Raw genomic sequence first — 22,181 nt, forward strand, 5'->3', positions numbered from 1 at the left:
TTGCTGACACGCTCTTTAACAGCCTATAGTGGTAGCTTTCTCTCATATCTGTTGCTAGAGGTAGCACCCATAATGTTATCATTACATTCATATTCCCACCCATAAATGCATGTTATTTGAGGTTTGCTTTTAATGTATTTTATAGCCGCACTTCGTGTAGGATAGTTCCATTTACATGATTACCTTATCACACACACAGTGAAAGAGAGCGTGAGTTTGTGTCACAAAAGGTAGTAACGCCTGAGAGAAGAACAATATATGCCACAGGGAAGGGAAAAAGAGGGGAAAGAGAGGTGTGGGAGGCCAGCTCCTACTGACGGACTAGTATTAACTGTAATTTTATGACTTCGTGTGGGTCCCAGTTACTCAGTGAGGGGGAACGGTAAAAAGGGAGAGTGCGAAGGAGATAGGGTTGACTACAAACAGAACCCATGGAGGGAAAGAGAGGAGCGTTGGGTGAGGTTATGAGTAAGAGTTTTGCTAAGCATTCGAGTGCAAGTTATGGGAGTAGGACCTTGTGGCACTTCCTTCGGATGCCTCCTTAGGTTGTACCAGTTTTTCAAGTCCTGTTTTTTTTTTTTTTTACTGTATGAAAGTTGTTACAACATTGTTGTAGGCTGAGAGGTGACCAATGGACTGACAGAGAGAGAAACCGAGTGATCAGAATAAAAGTAGGAGTAGTAAAGTGGAAGATAGAAAGAGAGAAGATAATTGTGTGAAAAAGAGTCAAGTGAAGTTTATAATATGACCAGATCAATTGAGTGTCTTTAGATGCACTTGAAGAGGATTTGGAGTGGTTTCTACATTGGCTGTTAGTTACCTATGTTATGAAGCAGCACGGTGGGCGATAGCTGAAAATATTTTATTACAACTTAAGGGACTCATATCTGGCAGGTTATTTTCCATCAGTACACAGCCTGACACTTGTAGGTGTTCTATTCATTTATTGTTAGAGTATCTAGGAGGATCCAAAGGCCTTTTGATACTGCGCCTAATTGCCTTCGGACACTTTTGAGGACCGTTTGCTGAGGAGAATTGATTATGGCCAGTTTCCTGTACTTTATCCTTCCGGCCCTAGGGGGCTACACCCTGACGTCGCTCTACCTGTTGAAGAACCCTCAGATCCTCCACAAGAAGAAACGGGCTGCCTTCCACTGCACCCACATCTCACACAGAGGAGGTAAGGAAGGAACGGTGGAGGGATGTGGTAGTTAACGTGCTGTTTCACTTTTCATCTGTAATCATTGATGTGAATGGACTGGACAAGTGAAAGTGGGATGTTTGGAGCCTGTGGTGTAGCTGCATGCAGGAATGCTGAGTGTCTATTGATTTGACCCAGAGTCACACTATATCTGGATAAATATTTGGCTCTGATTTGAACTATCCTGTTATTTCAAGTCAGTGGGGATCAAGGAAAAGCAGGCTAGAGAGCGAGAGTCTTGGAGCTGGATATGACAGTGATGTTCTCTGCTTTTCTGATCTGTCTTGGCAGGAAGCGGCGAGAGGATAGAGAGCACCATGGAGGCCTTCACACAGTAAGTGACCAACCCTAACCAAACCTGGCTTCAGATCAGTTACAGTGCGTATCATAAGTATTCACCCCCATTCGATTGCTTCACATTTGATTGTGTTACAAAGTGGTATTAAAATGGATTTAATTGTATTTTTGTTCAACAATCTACCTAAAGTCAATACATGTTAGAAACACCTTTGGCAGCATTTACAGATGTGATTCTGTTTGGGTAAGTCGCAGACGGCGATTTTTAAGTCTCGCCATAGATTTTCAAGCAGATTCAGTCAAAACTGTAAGTAGGCCACTCAAGAACATTCACTCATTGGAGGCTGCTCATAATGAGTCAATGGAGTGGTAACCACATGGAGTGGTAACCACATCTTTAATGTGTTTGATACCATTCCATTTACTCCATTCCAGACATTATTATGAGCCGTCCTCCCATCAAAGTTTATTTGTCATGTGAAATGAAACTTACAAGCCCTAACCAACAGTGCAATTTAAGTTTAAAAAAATAGGTATTAGGTAAACAATAAATAAGTAAAGAAATAAAAAACAGTAAAATTACAGTAGTGAGGCTATATACAGGTGGTACCGGTACAGAGTCGGGCTAATTGAGGTAATATCTACATGTGGGTATTGTTAAAGTGACTATACATAGATGATAAACAGAGAGTAGCAACAGAGTATAAGAGGGGTTGGGGGGGGTCTTGAATGGCAGGACACAATGCAAATAGTCCGGGTAGCCATTTGATTACCTGTTCAGGAGTCTTATGGCTTGGGGGTAAAAGCTGTTGAGAAGCCTTTTGGTTGTAGACTTGGCGCTCCGGTACCTACCGCTTGCAATGCAGTAGCAGAGAGAACATTCTGACTGTGGTGGCTGGGGTCTTTGACAATTTTTAGGGCCTTCATCTGACACCGCCTGGTGTAGAGGTCCTGGATGGTAGGCAGCTTAGCCCTAGTGATGTACTGAGCCGTGCGCACTACCGTCTGTGGTACTTTGAGGTCGGAGGCCGAGCAGCTGCTCTCGATGTTGCAGCTGTAGAACATTTTGAGGATCTGAGGACCAAAGCCAAATCTTTTCGGTCTCCTGAGGGGAATAGGTTTTGTTGTGCCCTCTTCATGACAGTTTTTGTGTGTTTGGACCATTCTAGTTTGTTGGTGATGTGGATACCAAAGAACTTGATGCTCTCACCCTGCCACACCACAGCCCCATCAATGAGAGTGGGGTGTGCTCGGTCCTCCTTTTCCTGTAGTCCACAATCATCTCCTTTGTCTTGATTACGTTGAGGGATAGGTTGTTATTCTGGCACCACCCTGCCAGGTCTCTGACCTCCTCCCTATAGGTTGTCTTGTCGGTGATCAGGCCTACCACTTGTCGTCTGCAAATGTAATGATGGTGTTGGAGTTGTGCCTGGCCATGCAGTCGTGGGTGAACAGGGAGTACAGGAGGGGACTGAGTACACACCCCTGAGGGGCTCCTGTGTTAAGGATCAGCGTGGCAGATGTGTTGCTACCTACCCTCATCACCCGGGGGCGGCCCGTCAGGAAGTCCAGGATCCAGTTGCAGAGGGAGGTGTTTAGTCCCAGGATCCTTAGCTTAGTGATGAGCTTTGTGGGCACTATGGTGTTGAACGCTGAGCTGTAGTCAATGAATAGCATTCTCACGTAGGTGTTCCTTTTGTCTTGGTGGAAAAGAAAAGTGTGGAGTGAAATAGAGATTGCATCATCTGTGGATCTGTTTGAGCGGTATGCAAATTGGAGTGGGTCTAGAGTTTCTGGGATGATAATAATAGTGAGCCATGACCAGCCTTTCAAAGCACTTCATGGCTATGGACGTGAGTGCTACCGGTCTGTGGTCATTTAGGCAGGGTACCTTAGTGGCAGGTTACCTTGGGCACAGGGACTATGGGGGTCTGCTTGAAGCATGTTGGTATTACAGACTCAGTCAGGGACATGTTGAAAATGTCAGTGAAGACACCTGCCAGTTTGTCAGCACATGCCCGGAGTACACGTCCTGGTAATCCGTCTGGCCCAGCGGCCTTGTGAATGTTGACCTGTTTAAAGGTCTTAAATCGGCAATGGAGAGCGTGATCACACAGTTGTCCGGAACAGCTGGTTCTCCAATGCATGCCTCAGTGTTGCTTGCCTCGATGCGAGCATAAAAGTGATTTAGCTTGTCTGGTAGGCTCGTGTCACTGGGCAGCTTGTGGCTGTGCTTCCCTTTTGTAGTCTGTAATAGTTTGCAGGTCCTGCCACATCCGACGGGTGTCGGAGCCGGTGTAGTACAATTCAATCTTAGTCTTGTATTGGCGCTTTTCCTGTTCGATGGTTCGTCGGAGAGCATAGTAGGATTTCTTATAAGCTTCTGGTTTAGAATCCCACACCTGGAAAGCGCCAGCTCTACCCTTTAGCTCAGTGCGAATGTTGCCTGTAATCCATGGCTTCTGGTTGGGGTATGTACATTCAGTCACTGCGGGAACGACGTCCTCGATGCACTTATTGATAATGCCAGTGACCGATGTGATGTACTCCTCAATGCCTTCGGCAGAATCCCGGAACATATTCCAGTCTGTGCTAGCAAAACAGTCCGTAGTTTAGCATCTGCTTCATCTGACCACTTTTTTTTATTGACAGTCATCGGTGCTTCCTGCTTTAATTTTAGCTTGTAAGCAGGAATCAGGAGGATAAAATTATGGTCAGATTTGCCAAATGGAGGGCGAGGGAGAGCTTTGTATGCGTCTGTGTGTGTGGAGTAAAGGTGATCTAGAGTTTTTCTCCCTCTGGTTGCGCATTTAACATGCTGATAGAAATTAGGTAAAACTGATTTAAGTTTCCCTGCATTAAAGTCCCCGGCCACAAGGAGCGCCGCCTAACGGTGAGCGGTTTCCTGTTTGCTTATTTCCTTTATGCAGCTGACTCAGTGCAGTCTTACTGCCAGCGTCCGTCTGTGGTGGTAAATTAACAGCCACAAAAATGTTTTGATTAACTCTCTTGGCAAATAGTGTGGTCTACAGCTTATCATGAGATACTCTACTTCAGGCAAGCAAAATCTAGAGACTTCCTTAAATTTCGTTCACCAGCTGTTGTTTACAAATATACACAGACCGCCCCCCCCCCCCCCCCCCCCCTTCTGATGAGAAAGCAGCCCCTGAGCACTTGGCTCGGGTAACCCCAGAACGAGGGTCCTTGGTACAGGTGTGAGCGACCAGTGCAACCCTCCACAAAAACATTACTTTGACAACAGTGCCCCCAAGTTTGGTTGCTGTCCAAACAAGGTACTACGTCAGCCCTTGCCAGATCCCCCTGTGCCCCTTAAGTGGTTGTTGGTAGCAGAGTTGAGGGAATTAGCAGGGTTGGACAGGACCATGCTATTATCCCACAAAGTCTCTTTGGTTGTCAAAAGTGGTGGAAAAATAAGTAATCTCTCCCGGTCCCCATGGTGGTTTCCCGACCCTTCAGATGGCATTTCACGGGAGTCTCACTGTCTGCACCAACCAATGGCGCACATACGCAGTGTCACCCTGGATCATACCAAAAGTAATGTTGGGGTACAGGCTACAATTTGTTGTGCATTCCCCACACTTCTGCAGCATCATCACTTCGACTGTTCCCGAGTCCTCGGCGCCCATTTTGAGGGAGGAAATATCCTCCTGTCTCCAGAAGCAGGTAATCCGAGTGGTTCCAATGTTGAAGATCCAGGACGGCTGGTACGGCTGGTATTTCCTGGTTCCAAAAAGGGACGGGATTGTACGTCCCATTTGAGACCTACGTGCCCTCAGCAAGCACCTCAGTCTACATATTCTGAATGTTCACAAGACGATTGGTATTACACACATCCATGCTAGTCCCATATTCAGTCTCTAGGCTTCATAATAAACCAGAAAAGAGCCGTCTGACTCCATCTCAGTGCATTCCGTTTCTGGGTCTCGAGCTAGACTCACTCGCCTATCACACTTTTCTATCCCCACGGAGGGTGTCTGGATTCCGTCTCTGCTTAGGCAAATTTTGGCTTCTGTAATGGAAGTCGTTCCCCTTGGGCTATTGTTGACGTGGCCCTTCCGGTGCTGAGTGCTAGCCACTCACCTCGATGCATCTCGCAGCCTAAGCTGGTTGCTTCAGGTGTCCCTGTCAGGCCAATGGGTCCTGGCCCGGTGGTGTGACCCTCTGCTATTGTCAGGGGGCTCCCATGGGCTGAGTTGTATCCCGCAAGGTGATTTATTTTTTATTTTACCTTTATTTAACTAGGCAAGTCAGTTAAGAACGAATTCTTATTTTCAATGACGGCCTAGGAACAGTGGGTTAACTGCCTGTTCAGGGGCAGAACGACAGATTTGTACCTTGTCAGCTCGGGGATTTGAACTTGCAACCTTCCGGTTACTAGTCCAACGCTCTAACCACTAGGTTAACCACTGATTTTCTGGATTTTTTTTCTCATTTTGTCTGTCATAGTTGAAGGGTACCTATGATTAAAATTACAGGCCTCTCTCATATTTTTAAGTGGGAGAACTTGCACAATTGGTGGCTGACTAAATACTTTTTTGCCCCACTGTACTTAAAATGTTAGCTAACCCTTCCCATAACCCTTTTAGCTAGCCCTTCCCCTCATTTGTTTTGATGATGTGACATCATGAAAGACAGAACCACATAACTGTACCTCTGTCTACACTTCTTAATTATGAGGTTTGCATCTGAATGTTGTATAAAAATAATGATTAAGTATCTGAATATTTTTGAAAAAATAGAAATGTGATTTGTCTTCTACATGAGAAAATGTTTTTTTTATGTAGTTTACCAAGTGAGTAACCACGCCCACGTGAGCACAGTAATTATGCGAAACGTAATGGAACGCCCTTTTTCCCCAATTGTTTAAAAGGACGCACTGAAGAATTAACATATTAGACCAGTTATGTTCAGCATCAGCTGAAAAGGTTACAAATGGTTCAGAAATCTACCACTCTATAGACCAAGCGTGAGCCGAATGTTGCAAAATGGTTATAAACTCAAACTATCGATCACTACAGAAGAAGCAAATCCTAGACGTCGCCTTATCAATCTGCAGGTGGAAGCATACGTAGCCTAGGATGAGAACATCGATAACCTCTGAAGCATTCTAACGAGATCAACTCTGAGAACTACTGTACAAGGTACGGTGAAGTATCCATTCTTACCACCACCACCATGACCAGTAGTTCTACCTAAGGACATGGTGATCTCTGGTGGTTGAACCAGAGTCGTACACCCAACATCTCCGTGACCAAGGATTTGGACGATCAAGGACAGCTCAGTCATAAATACATATATTGTGTTCTCTTTTCCCGACTGAGCGAATATTAGAGTGCTTAAGAGTTTGTATTTTGTGAGCATAGCTTCCCAATGTCCAATAGAGTAACTCCTTTGTCTCCTCGCCACCGTGTTATACCCAAACGGTCCTGTTTTGCTAGTCTTCGAGAGACAATTTACTGTATAATGTTTGTGTATTCTGTAATTGTTTAATTAGTTAGTAAATGAATAAATAATTGAGCTGATTCATCAATAAAGTAGGGTTAGTGCAGACGTCAAGAAATTACGACGTTCAGAATGACTGAGGTAATAATACATTAATAAGTGACTGTAATCGATAAGACATGAAAATATCTGAAGAGTTCAATTCGGGAAATAGTGACTCTTTAAACTTTTTCCCATGGTGCCACGACGACTTAGTTCATTAATGTTACAAGATTAGTTTAATTACGTAATAATAATTACACAGAGAATTGATTTGATATAACAGTCTTCACATTAAGCAGAAGTCACGACAGTATGCTTATCATCAATAAGGACTGGGGAGAATTTCAGGATAAAAAAAGATACAGAATTGATCTAAGCACAGGCAAAACCTGGTTCAGTCTGCTTTCCACCAGACACTAGGAGATTAATTTACCTTTCAGCAGGACAATAACCTAAAACACAAGGCCAAATCTACACTGGAGTTGCTTACCAAGAAGACAGTGAATGTTCCTGAGTGGCCAAGAAGACAGTTTTGACTTAAATCTACTTTCAGGCAAAACCTGAAAATGGTTGTCCAACAATGATCAACAACAAATTTGACAGTTTGTAGAATTTTGAAAAGAATAATGGGCAAATGTTGCACAATCCAGGTGGGGAAAGCTCTTAGAGACTTACCCAGAAAGACTCACAGCTGTAATCAATGCCAAAGATTATTCTACAAAGTATTATACAACGGGTGGGTCTAATATCTTGTGTTTCACTGAGTCATGGCTGAACGAAGACACAGATAATATTGAGCTGGCTGGGTTTTCTGTGCATCGGCAGGACAGAACAGCTACATCTAGTAAGACGAGGGGTGGGTGTGTGTGTCTATTTGTCAATAACGGCTGGTTTGTGATGTCTAATATTAAAGAAGTCTTGAGGTATTGCTTGCCTGAGGTAGAGTACCTCATGATAAGCTGTAGACCACACTATCTGCCTAGAGAGTTTTCATCTATATTATTCGTAGCTGTCTATTTAACCAATACAAACCGATGCTGGCACTAAGACCTTACTCAACGAGCTGAATAAGGCCATCAACAAACAAGAAAATGCTCATCCAGAAACTGCGCTCCTTGTGGCTGGGGACTTTAATGCAGGCAAACATAAATCCTTTTTATATCATTTCTACCAGCATGTCACATGTGCAACCAGAGGGAAAACAACTCTAGACCACCTTTACTCCACACACAGAGATGCATACAAAGCTCTTCCTCGCCCTCCATTTGGCAAATCTTACCATAATTTTTTCCTCCTGATTCCTGCTTACAAGCAAAAGCAGGAAGTAACTAGTGACTCACTCAATACTGAAGTGGTCAAATGAGAAGACTGTTTTGCTAGCACAGACTGGAATATGTTCCGGGATTCATCCAATGGTATTGAGGAGCATACCACCTCAGTCACCAGCTTCATCAATAAGTGCATCGATGACGTTGTCCCCACAGTGACTGTAGGTTGTCGTGGAAATTTCCTGTATTACCAAATCATGAGAGAGCAAACCACACAAGTCAGTTATCATAAAGTCCATCTGTAATTATATGAGCTTCACCATAGCCGTGTGACTCAGATCAATTCAGTGTCTATAAATGAATTCCCTGAGAGTGTCAACATAATGGCAACTGAGATCCTTTATAGCAAAGATCCACTCCCTAGTCGACATGACAAACCACAGGTCTTGGGAAAACTGCAGAAAGGAAGAATTTTACTTGAGAGAGGAGTATCCCATAGCCAGACAGTATTGGCTATAAATTATCGTTCAGTTTGGTCTCCTAAACAAAGTTTTATCCCGTTCTTGGGACCACTTAGGATCAAAACATAACCTCATCCAATGGCATATACAGTGGGGAGAACAAGTATTTGATAACCTGCAAAATCGGCAGTGTTTCCTACTTACAAAGCATGTAGAGGTCAATTTTTTGTATCATAGGTACACTTCAACTGTGAGAGATGAAATCTAAAACAAAAATCCAGAAAATCACATAATGATTTTTAAGTAATTAATTTGCATTTTATTGCATGACATAAGTATTTGATACATCAGAAAAGCAGAACTTAATATTTGGTACAGAAACCTTTGTTTGCAATTACAGAGATCATACGTTTCCTGTAGTTCTTGACCAGGTTTGCACACACTGCAGCAGGGATTTTGGCCCACTCCTCCATACAGACCTTCTCCAGATCCTTCAGGTTTCGGGGCTGTCGCTGGGCAATACGGACTTTCAGCTCCCTCCAAAGATTTTCTATTGGGTTCAGGTCTGGAGACTGGCTAGGCCACTCCAGGACCTTGAGATGCTTCTTACGGAGCCACTCCTTAGTTGCCCTGGCTGTGTGTTTCGGGTCATTGTCATACTGGAAGACCCAGCCACGACCCATCCTTCAATGCTCTTACTGAGGGAAGGAGGTTGTTGGCCAAGATCTCGTGATACATGACCCCATCATCCTCCCCTCAATACGGTGCAGTCGTCCTGTCCCCTTTGCAGAAAAGCATCCCCAAAGAATGATGTTTCCAACTCCATGCTTCATGGTCTAAACTCAAGATGGTGTTCTTGGGGTTGTACTCATCCTTCTTCTTCCTCCAAACACGGCGAGTGGAGTTTAGACCAAAAAGCTCTATTTTTGTCTCATCAGACCACATGACCTTCTCCCATTCCACCACTGGATCATCCAGATGTCATTGGCAAACTTCAGATGGGCCTGGACATGCGCTGGCTTGAGCAGGGGGAACTTGCGTGCGCTGCAGGATTTTAATCCATGACGGCGTAGTGTGTTACTAATGGTTTTCTTTGAGACTGTGGTCCCAGCTCTCTTCAGGTCATTGACCAGGTCCTGCCGTGTAGTTCTGGGCTGATCCCTCACTTTCCTCATAATCATTGATGCCCCACAAGGTGAGATCTTGCATGGAGCCCCAGACCGAGGGTGATTGACCGTCATCTTGAACTTCTTCCATTTTCTAATAATTGCGCCAACAGTTGTTGCCTTCTCACCAAGCTGCTTGCCTATTGTCCTATAGCCCATCCCAATCTTGTGCGGGTCTACAATTTTATCCCTGATGTTCTTACACAGCTCTCTGGTCTTGGCCATTGTGGAGAGGTTGGAGTCTGTTTGATTGAGTGTGTGGACTGGTGTCTTTTATACAGGCAATGAGTTCAAACAGGTGCAGTTAATACAGGTAATGAGTGGAGAACAGGAGGGCTTCTTAAAGAAAAACTAGCAGGTCTGTGAGAGACGGAATTCTTACTGGTTGGTAGGTGATCAAATACTTATGTCATGCAATAAAATGCAAATTAATTACTTAAAAATCATTCAATGTGATTTTCTGGATTTTTGTTTTAGATTCCGTCTCTCACAGTTGAAGTGTACCTATGATAAAAAAATGCAGACCTCTACATGCTTTGTAAGTAGGAAAACCTGCAAAATCAGCAGTGTATCAAATCCTTGTTCTCCCCACTGTATCAATTGTCAATTCTAGACACTCCCATCTCAAATACAATCCCTCCTGGACAAGATCACGGAGAGGAGTGACTGGCACACAGACATTGTGGAGCCAACTAACTGGTTCCCCTTTAATCACGCCATCCCTTCACCTGGTTTAGAAATAGTTACAGACACATTCACAGATAAGACTAACCTGACCTCTCCCCTCTCTGGACCCCAAGTAACTGAGCCCTAGCAGAGAAGGGATAACTGCACACTGTCAACAGTATTTTTCAAAAAGAAGACATTCTAATGACAATAAATAAGATAAAACATCTTATTTATCTATGTTACCCAACTAATTCTGATTTTGCTATCCCAACCAGAAGTCATGGATTACAGGCAACATTCGCACCGAGCTAAAGGCTACAGCTGCCACTTTCAAGGAGCAGGACTGTAATCCGGACGCTTATAAGAAATCCTGCTATGCCCTCAGACAAACCATCAAACCCTGCAAAGCATCAATACAGGACTAAGATTGAATCCTACTACACCGACTCTGACGCTTGTTGGATGTGGCAGGGCTTGCAAACTATTACAAACTACAAAGGGCAACCCAGCCGCAAGCTGCCCAGTGAGGCGAGCCTGCCAGATGAGCTAAATGCCTTCTATGCTCGCTTTGAGGCAAGCAACCCTGAAGCATGCATGAGAATGCCAGCTTTTTCGGATGACTGTGTGATCACACTCGCCGTAGCTGATGTAAGCAAGACCTTTAAACAGGTCCACATTCACAAAGCCACGGGGCCAGACGGATTACCTGGACGTGTACTCAAAGCATGTGCGGAACAACTGGCAAGTGTCTTCACTAACATTTTCAACATCTCCCTGACCGAATCTGTAATACTTATGTGTTTCAAGCTGACCACCATAGTCCCTGTGCCCGTGAAGGTAACCTGCCTAAATTACTACCGCACCGTAGCACTCATGTCGGTAGCCATTCAGTGCTTTGAAAGACTGGTCATGACTCACATCGACACCATCATCCCGGAAACCCTTGTCCCACTGCAATTCACATACCGCCTCAACAGATCCATAAATGACGCAATCTCAATCGCACTCCACACTGCCCTTTCTTACCTGGACAAAAGGAACACCTATGTGAGAGTGCTGTTTATTAACTACAGCTCATCGTTCAACACCATAGTTTCTACAAAGGTCATCCCTAAGTTAAGGATCCTGGGACTAAACACCTACCTCTGCAACTGGATCCTGAACTTCCTGACAGGCTGCCCCCAGGTAGTAAGGGTAGCAACAACATGTCTGCCACACTGATCCTCAACACTGGGGCCCCTCAGGGGTGTGTACTTAGTCCCCTCCCGTACTCCCTCTTCACCCACAACTGTGTGGCCAAGCACGACACCAACACTATTATTAAGTTTGCAGATAACTCAATGATGGTAGGCCTGGTCCCCGACAATGATGAAACAGCCTATAGGGAGGAGGTCAGAGACCAGGACAACAACCTCTCCCTTAATGTGAGCAAGACTAAGGAGCTGATCGTGGACTTACATGAAAAGTAGGGCCGAACAGGCCCTCATTAACATCAATGGGGCTGTAGTGGAGCGGGTCGAGAGTTTCAAGTTCCTTGGTGTCCTCATCACCACAAACTATCATGGTCCAAACACAACAAGACAGTCGTGAAGAGGGCACGACACCTTTTCCCCCTCTGGAGACTGAGGATTTGGCATGGGTCCCCAGATCCTCAAAAAGTAATACAGCTTTGCTTTTACACTGATGCTACTCGCTGTTTATTATCTATGCATAGTCACTTTACCATATTACCATATTACATATTACCATATTACATATTACCTTCAACATTTCAACATTGTTTCAATATTCAAACTCAATCTCAAGCTGTCCCATAGTTATGAAAGTGTCGGGAGTCAGGATGAGACAGACAGGCAGGCAGCATTTCTCAGCCAGTCGAAATCATGAATCAGCTGGCATCATTTTCATGGATATATACAAAGAAATATCAATTGAAAAAAGATCAAATGAAATGAAGTCCGACTAGTTTAAAGTCTATCCAGCTTCAGTTTGAAGTGTTTGTGTTAGCTGTGTTTTTGGCTAGCTCCTCTGAACAACAGTGTCCTGATGAGAGAGCACATTTTCTATGCCAGGAGAAATCGCGCCTCATTAGCATTGTATCCAAATAGATTACACTAGAAAGCAACTTAAACAGATGCAAATTAAGCTACTTTGCTGTTATTTTGGCTGCACTGTTTGACGTGACTGTAAGTTAGCTGTAGTTGGCTAGCTAGAATTCAAGGGATAAAAATGTTGCCAGCCAGTATGGGTATGGAACATTTAGAACGAATGACTAGAACAATTTAGAACAAAAAGACTGAACAACTGGGTTGAGTCTCTGGCAAACGAACCGGCTTGGGGTGCAACCTTAGATTTGTGTCAGGACTATATCTTGTGGAAGGATGAAATAATTTTAATAAATTCATCAAAATATGTCAATCGTTATTTGAATATGTAGGTAACCCTCTTAGCCGGTGTTTGAAGGGTATTGGCACAGTTTGCCGGCCCTCCACGAACACCCGTGCCAATATATCCTCCAAACACAGGCTTCTCGGGCATTATCACTTAATTGAATCAGGGGTGTGAATACAGTACTTATGTAAATTCGATATTTGAAAAGAATAAATGAAACATCTTTTAACTTTTATGTGTGACAAATTTATTTAATCCATTTTGAATTCAGGCTGTAACACAACAAAATGTGCAATAAGTCAAGGGGTATGAATACTTTAGGTCCATTGTTATTTTGACATACTTTCGATTTGGTTTTAGTCATTTTAAAGTATGTTTATTTGATTTTTTTGTATTTTTTCTCAAACCACCCTAAAGCTGGATTGGACCCCCTCACAGGCCAGTATGTTTGACACCTCTGAGCTAGATTCAATCAGATCAAGCATTGACATGCGCTAACCTACACCTGCATAGTTGGTGTTTCAAATCGGTGAGCAGCTGCTTGTGTGGTCATTGTCACAAAGCCACACCCATCCCACTCACGTTAGAAGTTCAGAACTAGAAAATGTAGGCTATATAGAAATAATGAAACTCAAATTAAAAATCATTAAACAAAATATTTCAGCCTAATCGATGTGTAGATTGTATCACACATTCCAGTGTTGGAACTTGTAAACATGGCTACATGGGATTACTACTAATGTGCCAATGTCTACAATAAGTATGATGCCGGGAGCCACTTGTGGATTGACAGCTCTAATGCAGTTCCACCTACGACACGTTCAAAACAACAGTTATGCGGGTGTCGGCATTTAATCTACCCCCCCCCCCCCCCCCCCCCTCCCCCTCAGTGCGGTGGAGCAGGGTACAGGAATGCTGGAGCTGGACTGTCACCTGACCCGGGATGGTCATGTGGTCGTGTCACATGACGAAAACCTCCTGAGGCAGACTGGCCATGATGTCACCATCTCCTCCCTAAACCTAGAGGTTAGAGGTCAAATGTATATTAAAACCATAGAATATAAAACACCCCTTGATTGTTGCTTGAACTCTTTGTTACCATAGCTATTCTGACCTTAATGTGTTTGTATTATAATGTGTATACATGTAGGCCCCTTTTATAATGTTCCATAAACTGTTTTAGCTTTTATAAACTGTCCCATACAGTAATGAGACAGTTCATTCATTTTGTAGTATAAAATATTAATTGTGTTTTCTTTTCAGGACTTACCCTTGTATAAGGACAGACTGGAGGTCACATTTAATGCAGGTCGGGCAAACATTTAATTCCAAAATCAATGGCATTAATATGGAGTTGATCCCCCATAGCTGCTATAACAGTCTCCACTTTTCTGGGAAGGCTTTCCACTAGATGTTGGAACATTGCTTCAGTGACTTGCTTCCAATCAGCCACAAGAGCATTAGTGGGTTTGGGCCTCGCTTTGTGCACGGGGGCATTGTTTTTCATTTTAAACCTTTCTTTTTTTTTTTTTATTATTAGTTAAAAAATATATTATCCTTTTTTAACCCCTTTTTCTCCCCAATTTCGTAGTTAGTCTTGTCCCATACGGACTCGGGAGAGGTGAAAGTCGAGAGTCCTCCGAAACACAACCCAACCAAGCTTCTTGACACAATGCCCACTTAACCCGGAAGACAGCCGCACCAATGTGTCGGAGGAAACACCCTGACTGTGTCAGCGTGCACTGCGCCCAGCCCGCCACAGGAGTCGCTAGTGCACGATGGGACAAGGATATCCCTGCAGGGCAAACCCTCCCCTAACCCGGACGACACTGGACCAATTGTGTGCCACGCCATGGGTCTCTCAGTTGCCGCCGGCTGCGACAGAGCCTGGACTCGAACCCCGAATCTCTAGTGGCACAGCTAGCACTGCGATGCAGTGCCCTAGACCACTGTGCCAATCGGGAGGTCTGCACGGGGGCATTGTTATGCTGAAACATGAGGGCCTTCCCTAAACTGTTGCCACAAAGTTGGAAAGGGGCAAGCACAGAATTGCCTAGAGAATGTCATTGTATGCGGTAGCATTAAGATTTCCCTTCACTGGAACTAAGGGGCCTAGCCCGAACCATGAAAAACAGCCCAAGGGCATTATTCCTCCTCCACCAAACTTGACACTTTGCACTATGCAACTACCTCTGCAACTCAATGCTGCAAGGCAAACGCAGCTTTTCATTGGAAATTCGTGTACTTCTGGTGTACCAAAATACAACGACGTTGTCAGCCTAATTAAGGCACACACACAGAGACACACACACTCATCCACCATACTTCTCTGACAGAAGTGGGTCAATGGCATAGACAAATGCTCTTTGTGAGGTTTCGCACCAATGTGTGTGTGCGTATATGCGTGTGCGTGTGTGTGTGTGTGTGTGTGTATTATCATGACATTCCCTACCTCACCCTTCTCCCTCCCTCCCATCCCCTCCCTTTCTTCCTTCCTTTCCAACACCAGGCCACTACAGCACCGGTACAGACAGGAAGTTCACCCTGTTGGAGGAAGTGTTCAGGAAGTTCCCTAAGATGCCAGTCAACATCGAAATCAAAGAAGACAACAGCTTGCTGATGGAAAAAGTACAGGACTAAGCTAAATCCAATCAAATTCAACTTTATTTACAGAATATACTTTATAAATATAGCAGTGAGCAGCAATGAACGGGGTTCACAGGAAGACAGAAAGGACACAAGATAGTTGGATAGCAAAGCAAGCACTATATCATGTAGGAACTATCTTCCTTTATGTGCAATCAGTGAAAGCATTACCATGGTTCTCTCTCAATACCACAAGGATGACGACATCTATAATGCCACCAACTGGTCCAGTGCAGCCATTTCAGGTTGCAGTGACTTTATCACACAGCTTCTAAGGACATATACATTGGTTTACATACCAAATTTCATGGCCCCATGTCTATCGGTTCAGTTCTTATAGCCCTGGTGTTATATGGTGCCATCTAGTTGTGTGACGTGGCCGACTTTGAATGCAGCAACTAATCCTTCTCCAATTCATTACAGGCTAATTCATTGAGTCTATACCAAATCTGGAGTCAATATGATTTATGTTTCATGAGAAGATTTGTGTTTTTAGCATTAGCATATGCTAACGTGCAGGTTACAGTGCAGCTATATTTGAATTTAACAACTAAAACCATTAAAGACTGATGTCATGAGTAAATAAAAAATCTGGACATAATCTGACATATGGTTCATGAGAAGATGATTGCAGATGTTTTTGAGCATAAGCGTTCCTTATGAAAATAAGTTGTTAAGTTCTCTTTTTTGAGTAATCAATAGCAATTTCAGTTTCAAGTTGATAGGCCATTGTGAAGTGGATTTACAAAAATGGACACAAAAAATCAGATTTTTTGATTTGTCATTAACCAAACCCCAAGCTTGGTGTTATTTGGACTTGTTTTCTAAAATTCTTAAGATGGATGAAAAAAATATCCTGACAGGCCTTATGGGTCCTTGAGGCAAATTTGTTCAGCATGAGGAAAGACACCTACGTGGATATGAGGGTTTAAGTGAGACCGCTTATAACATTGCCACCTATAGGACAATCGGTACCATTCTTTTTGACACATTTTACTCATGGTCTTTGTGTGCCAAATTAGGAAAAAAGTTACCAATCTATGCTTGAGTTATTTGACTATGTCAGGGAAAAAAAGAATCTAACGATAATAGGTTTCACAGCTTCACTAAATGTTTTAGTCACAGACAACGAATAACTCCCCTCTCCCTTTCTGCCCTGGTCTCTCTCTCTCAGGCGTCCAACATGGTGAAACAGTATGATAGAGAGAACCTCACAGTGTGGGCGACTGTAGACTCTACCATTATGAAAAAGTGCCGCAGATCTGTAAGTGTCAACTAGGGGAAGATACAATAAACTGAACCAGGGGTCTAACTCCAACTCCTGTCCTAGGGAGAGATATTTCCTTGCACTCTCTCAACCCAGCCTCTCTCTTCCCTGTCCCTCCTGCTCTCTTCTATCCCGTTCCTCCATCTCTCCCTCTCTCTGCTCTCCCTCTCTCCTTATAGAACTCCACCATGCCCTATAGTTTCAGTATGAGACGAGGGCTGCAGCTGCTCCTCCTTTACTACAGCGGCCTGCTGCCCTTTGTTCCGCTGGGAGAGAGCTTCCTGCAGTTCTACCTGCCACGCATCATTAACAGGTGTGTGCGTGTGTGTGGGTGCGTGTGTGTCATGTATGTTTTTCTGCGTATGGGTTCCAAAGTTTATGTGCTGATACAGTACCCATCTGACTTCACCATCATCTGTTATGTCTGTGCATGGATGTGTGTAGTCACATGTTTATCTTTGAGTATAGGTGCAGACGGATGTGTGGTGACAGAGAGCTTTCTATTGTTCTTTCTCTGGCAACCCTGTGTGTGTATGTCGTAAAGTGTAACTATCAAATAATCTCTTTCTATTTCTGCAGAACATATATTCCTGAGGAGCGTCTTCTGAAGAACAGAATGGTCATCTATCTGATAGAAAAGTGGGTACATTTACTACAGTAACAAAGCAGTTCCCTTTCCCTACTAAAACCAACAGACCATGTACAAGCTTTGATAAAAGATTAAACCACCTGCAAAACGTTAATGTTTTTCCAGATTAACGATGAGGAAGAGTCTATTCAAACATCTGGCCAACAGAGGAATTCAGGTACAGAGCAACCGCCATCATTACTATTATCATCATAATTGTTACTGCCATCACTTCCTAGCCCCTTCTGCTAACCGCTTCAGTATGTCATGGCCCATCAGTAGGGTCAGCAGAGCTCCTGTTACATCCCTCTTTCCCTTATCCAGCCCTTTAAGAACTATAGACACTGAGTGTCTAGGGCAAGGAGCAAACATAGGAGTTCCAATCCAGCTCGATTTTAGTGGAGTTTCTCTGTTCTACTGATCTATAATGGGCTTTTGGATGATCAGTGGGCAATGGCTGGCCTACCCCACCAAGATGGGCCGGCCCAGTTCTGATAGACTGAGGTCATGCAAACTCACATTCAAAGTCAAACGCGGCATCAGTAAAGAGACCTGCTCCAACTCCGTCATCAGTTAGTCAGTCAAGATCATGGGTGGTAAAAAACGGAAAGGGTGCCTATAAACTTGGAACACATTCTACATTGTCACCTCACTCAAAACATCCTATTTTTGGGGTGGCTAAAACTATGATTTGGTCAAACAGTAAAGTGCATTATCCTAATGATTCCTGTAATGAAAAAGAGGCTGCCCTCCAAATGTGCCTGTGTCCTCACTGGGGCCTGCTGATGCAATGAGCAAGCCACTCTCCTCTCCCCCCATGCGCTCGAGAGAAAAATGCTTTCTAAACGTACAACAAGCTTCATCCCCCTGTCCCTGTCGGAAGAGAGGAGGGTCTCAGCTTTCTGTAGGTATACTTATTTATTTCCCAACTCTCAATGTTTAGCTCAATCACAACTATTTTACAACCAAGATATTTTATATGGGTTTGAGATATGGAGCTCATGGGTAGTAGCCTACAAATGTGTTTTTTAGCACATAACATTTAGTGTTGGATTAATACATGGCTACTAGCAGTGGGTATTGTATTTAGAGTTAGAAATTTAATTGTGCTTTTTTAATAGCTTCCACTTCTACAGGTGTTGAACCCTACATTAATTAGCCTATGATATTAGTTACTGCACATTAAGATGTATGTAATTCATCTCTATAGAACAAAAATAAATCTGTAAATCCTGGAGTCCTATTTTGACAGTAAAATATAGCATCTATAGTTTAATTTTGAACCCCAAAATTCATGACAATCACTGGATTAGCACATAAAAATATATTGAAACATGCATTCCTGCTTGGGTGTGAATACCTCCGTAGTCTATTATACTTCTTAATAAAGTACTACAAATGACTTATAAGATGATTACTCGTGATTTGGGTCCGACCAAATCATGGGCTGGTGCCACCAACTGTAAAAGTAAGTGACACCAGTGGAAAATGACAGTCTGGAGGCCTGTAATAGAAACGAATAGGGTAGGTGTTGATTCAGGGGAACACATATGATAGGCACTTGTTTGAAACATATCTTAAAGCCTAGATTCAATCAGATCAAGAGTTAACCAGCGATAGCTGCATTGCTGATGTTTTGGCGGTGTTGGAGCTGTCAAATCGGTGAGCAGCTGCTCTTGATTATTGTCACAAAGCCACACCCCTCCCACTCGCGTTAGAAGTTCAGAACAAGAAAGTGTAGTCTATATAGAAATAATGATGCTCATATTGAAAATCATTCAACTAAATAATGAGGATTTCTATCAGCCCAATCGATGTGTAGATTAATATCTCAAACTGAGTTGGCGGCACGAGTAGTGGTGTGGGCTCCCAGTCCACCCCTGCAGCCCAGCTCACTAATAATCACCTATATTTTGACAATTTTTAGTGCAGCGCTCTTGACCTTGTTGAAGACCGAATGCACACCCGGGTCAAAATGAGTTTGACACTCCTGGTGAAGGGACAGGTGACTGAAATGGAACCAGGGTCATGTTCATTCAAGAACACCATAGCAAAATGTTGCGCAACAAAAAATGTAACTCAGCATTTCACATTCAATGTTCAGATAGTAACTCCCTGTTTCACTTTGTTTTGTACCTAATAAGCACAACCCAGCCCTCTCACTCATATCCGCCAACATGGAAAATACTATAGTAATTATTGTAGTGTTTTTGCGGATTTTAATATACTGTAGTGTTTTTATGTAGAGTTTTTGCATAATGTACTATACTGTAGAATTTACGGTAGTGCTTTTGCAGGCATTACTGTAGGATTTACTATAGTGTTTTTGTTTTATTATCTTTGACATAGAAGTGGAGGCTTTCTCCTTCAGGAAACCTACTGGAGAAATACTAAAAAAGCAAATTTGACATAACCTGTAGGTAGGTAGGACTGGAGTCAGAACGAATAGTTCAGAGCTTCTGCTCTTTTCTATAACCTGTAGGGATCACGATATATGGTCCATACTTAGCATGTAGATGTCTCACTTACAGTGCATTCAGAAATTATTCAGACCCCTTCACTTTTTCCACATTCTGTTATGTTACAGCCTTATTCTAAAATTGATAAAATTGTTTTTTTCCCCTCATCAATTTACACACAATACGCCATGACGATAAAGCAAAAACAGGTTTTTAGAAACTGAACTATCACATTTACAAAAGTATTCAGACCCTTTGCTATGAGACTCGACATTGAGCTCAAGCGATCCTGTTTCCATTGATAATCCTTGATGTTTCTACAACTTGATTGGAGTCCACCTGTGTGGCACAAAATGGGGTGAGGGGAATGGGCAGGGTATATGCAAATGGTATACTATAGTTCCTCATCACCTCTTTGAAGTCACATAGATGGTATCCAGAGAGTTAGGAAAATCAGCCTTTAATTTCCTTGCACCTTACTTGTGGCATGATCTACAATACACTTTATAATTGGTGGAATTTGTGCCTCTATGGTATTTCAGACGGTTGTTAGGGGACCTTTTTACTGAAGATTGTCTTTTCTGTTTTTCTTTTTGTGTATATGAATGTGTTTAGATGTGTATTTTGGTGCTTAATACAGGGCTCATCTGGAAAAGTGACCTTGGTCTCAGCATTGACTACTTGTCAAAATAAAGGTTAAATTAAAAGAATGGTATTTACTATTGTTAAATAAGTGTAGTGTTTTTGCAGACATTACTGTAATATTTACCTCACTGCTTATTTTTGCTGATAATACTGTAGCATTCTACAACATTCTAAAGTACAAGTACAACACATGATCAAGGGATACTAAAGTGTGTAGTACAGTATACAAAAGTTTACTATAGAATTCTTTAGCACGTACTGTAGTATTTTTCTCATGTGGGATAACTGACGTCTGGCCCTCTCTGTCCTCAGGTGCACCTGTTCGTCTGCAACGAGGATCCTGACATCGAGGCGGCGTTCGAAGCAGGAGCCACAGGCGTCATGACAGACTACCCCACCCTCCTGACTGACTACCTACACAGACACAGGAGTCAAGACTGACAGCCCAAACCTCCAATCAAACTACTAATTCACAAACAGGTTCTTAACTGACAGCTCGAGCTACCTATCAATGTACGAGTGGAAAGAACCACACTGAAATCGCAATTTTCGGTCTCTACCGATGAGCAGAAGGACAGCTCTGTGAAGAAGTTGCCTTAAAAAGCACAGATCCAAGACCAGCGCAACTTTCCGAAATCCCAACCTTAACCAATAGAGGGAAAAACACATAACCAATCTCTGATCAATGTCTTTAGGCAACTTCATTCCATCTACACAAAAGTATGTCACTTACACGTACTGTCTTTTGGTTAATGGATTGTGGCCATATATTGAGACACTGTTCACCTCTCTCTGCAACCCTCCCAAACCCTAATGGATCTATCAGTGAATGTCTGGATGTTGTTGGGAGGAGAAGTGATTTCTTTAAGTATATATCCTTGATGTTCTCTCATGGTATTATGACATTTACATAATGGAACTGACTTTTGGGGTATTGACATGCTATACAAATTGTATGTTTATCAATGCAAAGATGATTTAAATAAATACTTGTATAGTTAAGCATTCAAGGCCAACTTCCATTTGTTTATACCACTGGAAAATAACGGCTTCCAACACACACAGTATTTATGTGTTTACTTGCTTCACTTCCTCATTCTCTCAGCCCAGGCCATGGTCAAAGTCCGTTCACAGTTCTTAACAATAATCTACCAGCCAGTCAGGTCCCAGTGGGAAACAAAGGCTGCACTTCCTGGTTCTCTGTGCATTGGATGCAGTATAGCAAATAGGTTAAAATAATAAGTAGATAAATTCAAACAACTCTTTAGAGACGTATTAAGAGATTAAGACCTTGTCCTTTAGAATTCGGAGAAATAAGCCTTCTGTGACACACACAGCAGCCACAACGAATAAGAGCTGAAAACACAGGGCACTGGACTGGTTCATCTAAATCTATATAAGAATTTCAGACTTGAGAGTTGAGCACAAGTCAGATCTTTAGCTAATGTACATTTCTAATCATGTTCATGTATAATGATTTAATTATGTTTTTAGAACAATAATTTGCCCCATTGTTTTCATTTTTGTTTGTGGATTTGATGGTATGCCATCTAACAGTGGCTATATTAGTAGGCCTAC

At 42.9% G+C, this 22,181-nt stretch overlaps 1 protein-coding gene and 1 non-coding gene across 2 annotated transcripts; one reads left to right on the plus strand and one right to left on the minus strand.

The window, feature by feature from the left end:
• The first annotated feature begins 232 nt into the window (after window positions 1-232).
• Window positions 233-21,608, plus strand: LOC110521893 (lysophospholipase D GDPD3). Its single transcript, XM_021599834.3, has 10 exons — window positions 233-1,180; window positions 1,493-1,535; window positions 13,849-13,984; window positions 14,222-14,267; window positions 15,468-15,586; window positions 16,779-16,868; window positions 17,051-17,184; window positions 17,451-17,510; window positions 17,626-17,677; window positions 20,916-21,608. The coding sequence occupies exons 1-10, from the start codon at window positions 1,042-1,044 to the stop codon at window positions 21,042-21,044; spliced, it is 948 nt and encodes a 315-aa protein (XP_021455509.1). The 5' UTR covers window positions 233-1,041; the 3' UTR covers window positions 21,045-21,608.
• On the minus strand, window positions 19,853-19,906 carry LOC118945902 (U7 small nuclear RNA). Its single transcript, XR_005041057.1, has one exon. It is a non-coding gene; the product is annotated as a U7 small nuclear RNA (small nuclear RNA).
• Window positions 21,609-22,181: the final 573 nt, after the last annotated feature.

This window comes from Oncorhynchus mykiss, chromosome 4, assembly GCF_057628025.1.
Source record: "Oncorhynchus mykiss isolate SJ-2025 chromosome 4, ASM5762802v1, whole genome shotgun sequence".
Taxonomy (NCBI): domain Eukaryota; kingdom Metazoa; phylum Chordata; class Actinopteri; order Salmoniformes; family Salmonidae; genus Oncorhynchus; species Oncorhynchus mykiss.

Bases quoted from the DNA above. Each gene is read 5' to 3' on its own strand.
- LOC110521893 (XM_021599834.3), top strand. From the start codon at position 1,042: ATGGCCAGTTTCCTGTACTTTATCCTTCCGGCCCTAGGGGGCTACACC. The intron at 15,587-16,778 runs GTACAGGACTAA...TCTCTCTCTCAG, and splicing joins ACAGCTTGCTGATGGAAAAA to GCGTCCAACATGGTGAAACA. The intron at 17,511-17,625 runs GTGGGTACATTT...ATGTTTTTCCAG, and splicing joins GTCATCTATCTGATAGAAAA to ATTAACGATGAGGAAGAGTC.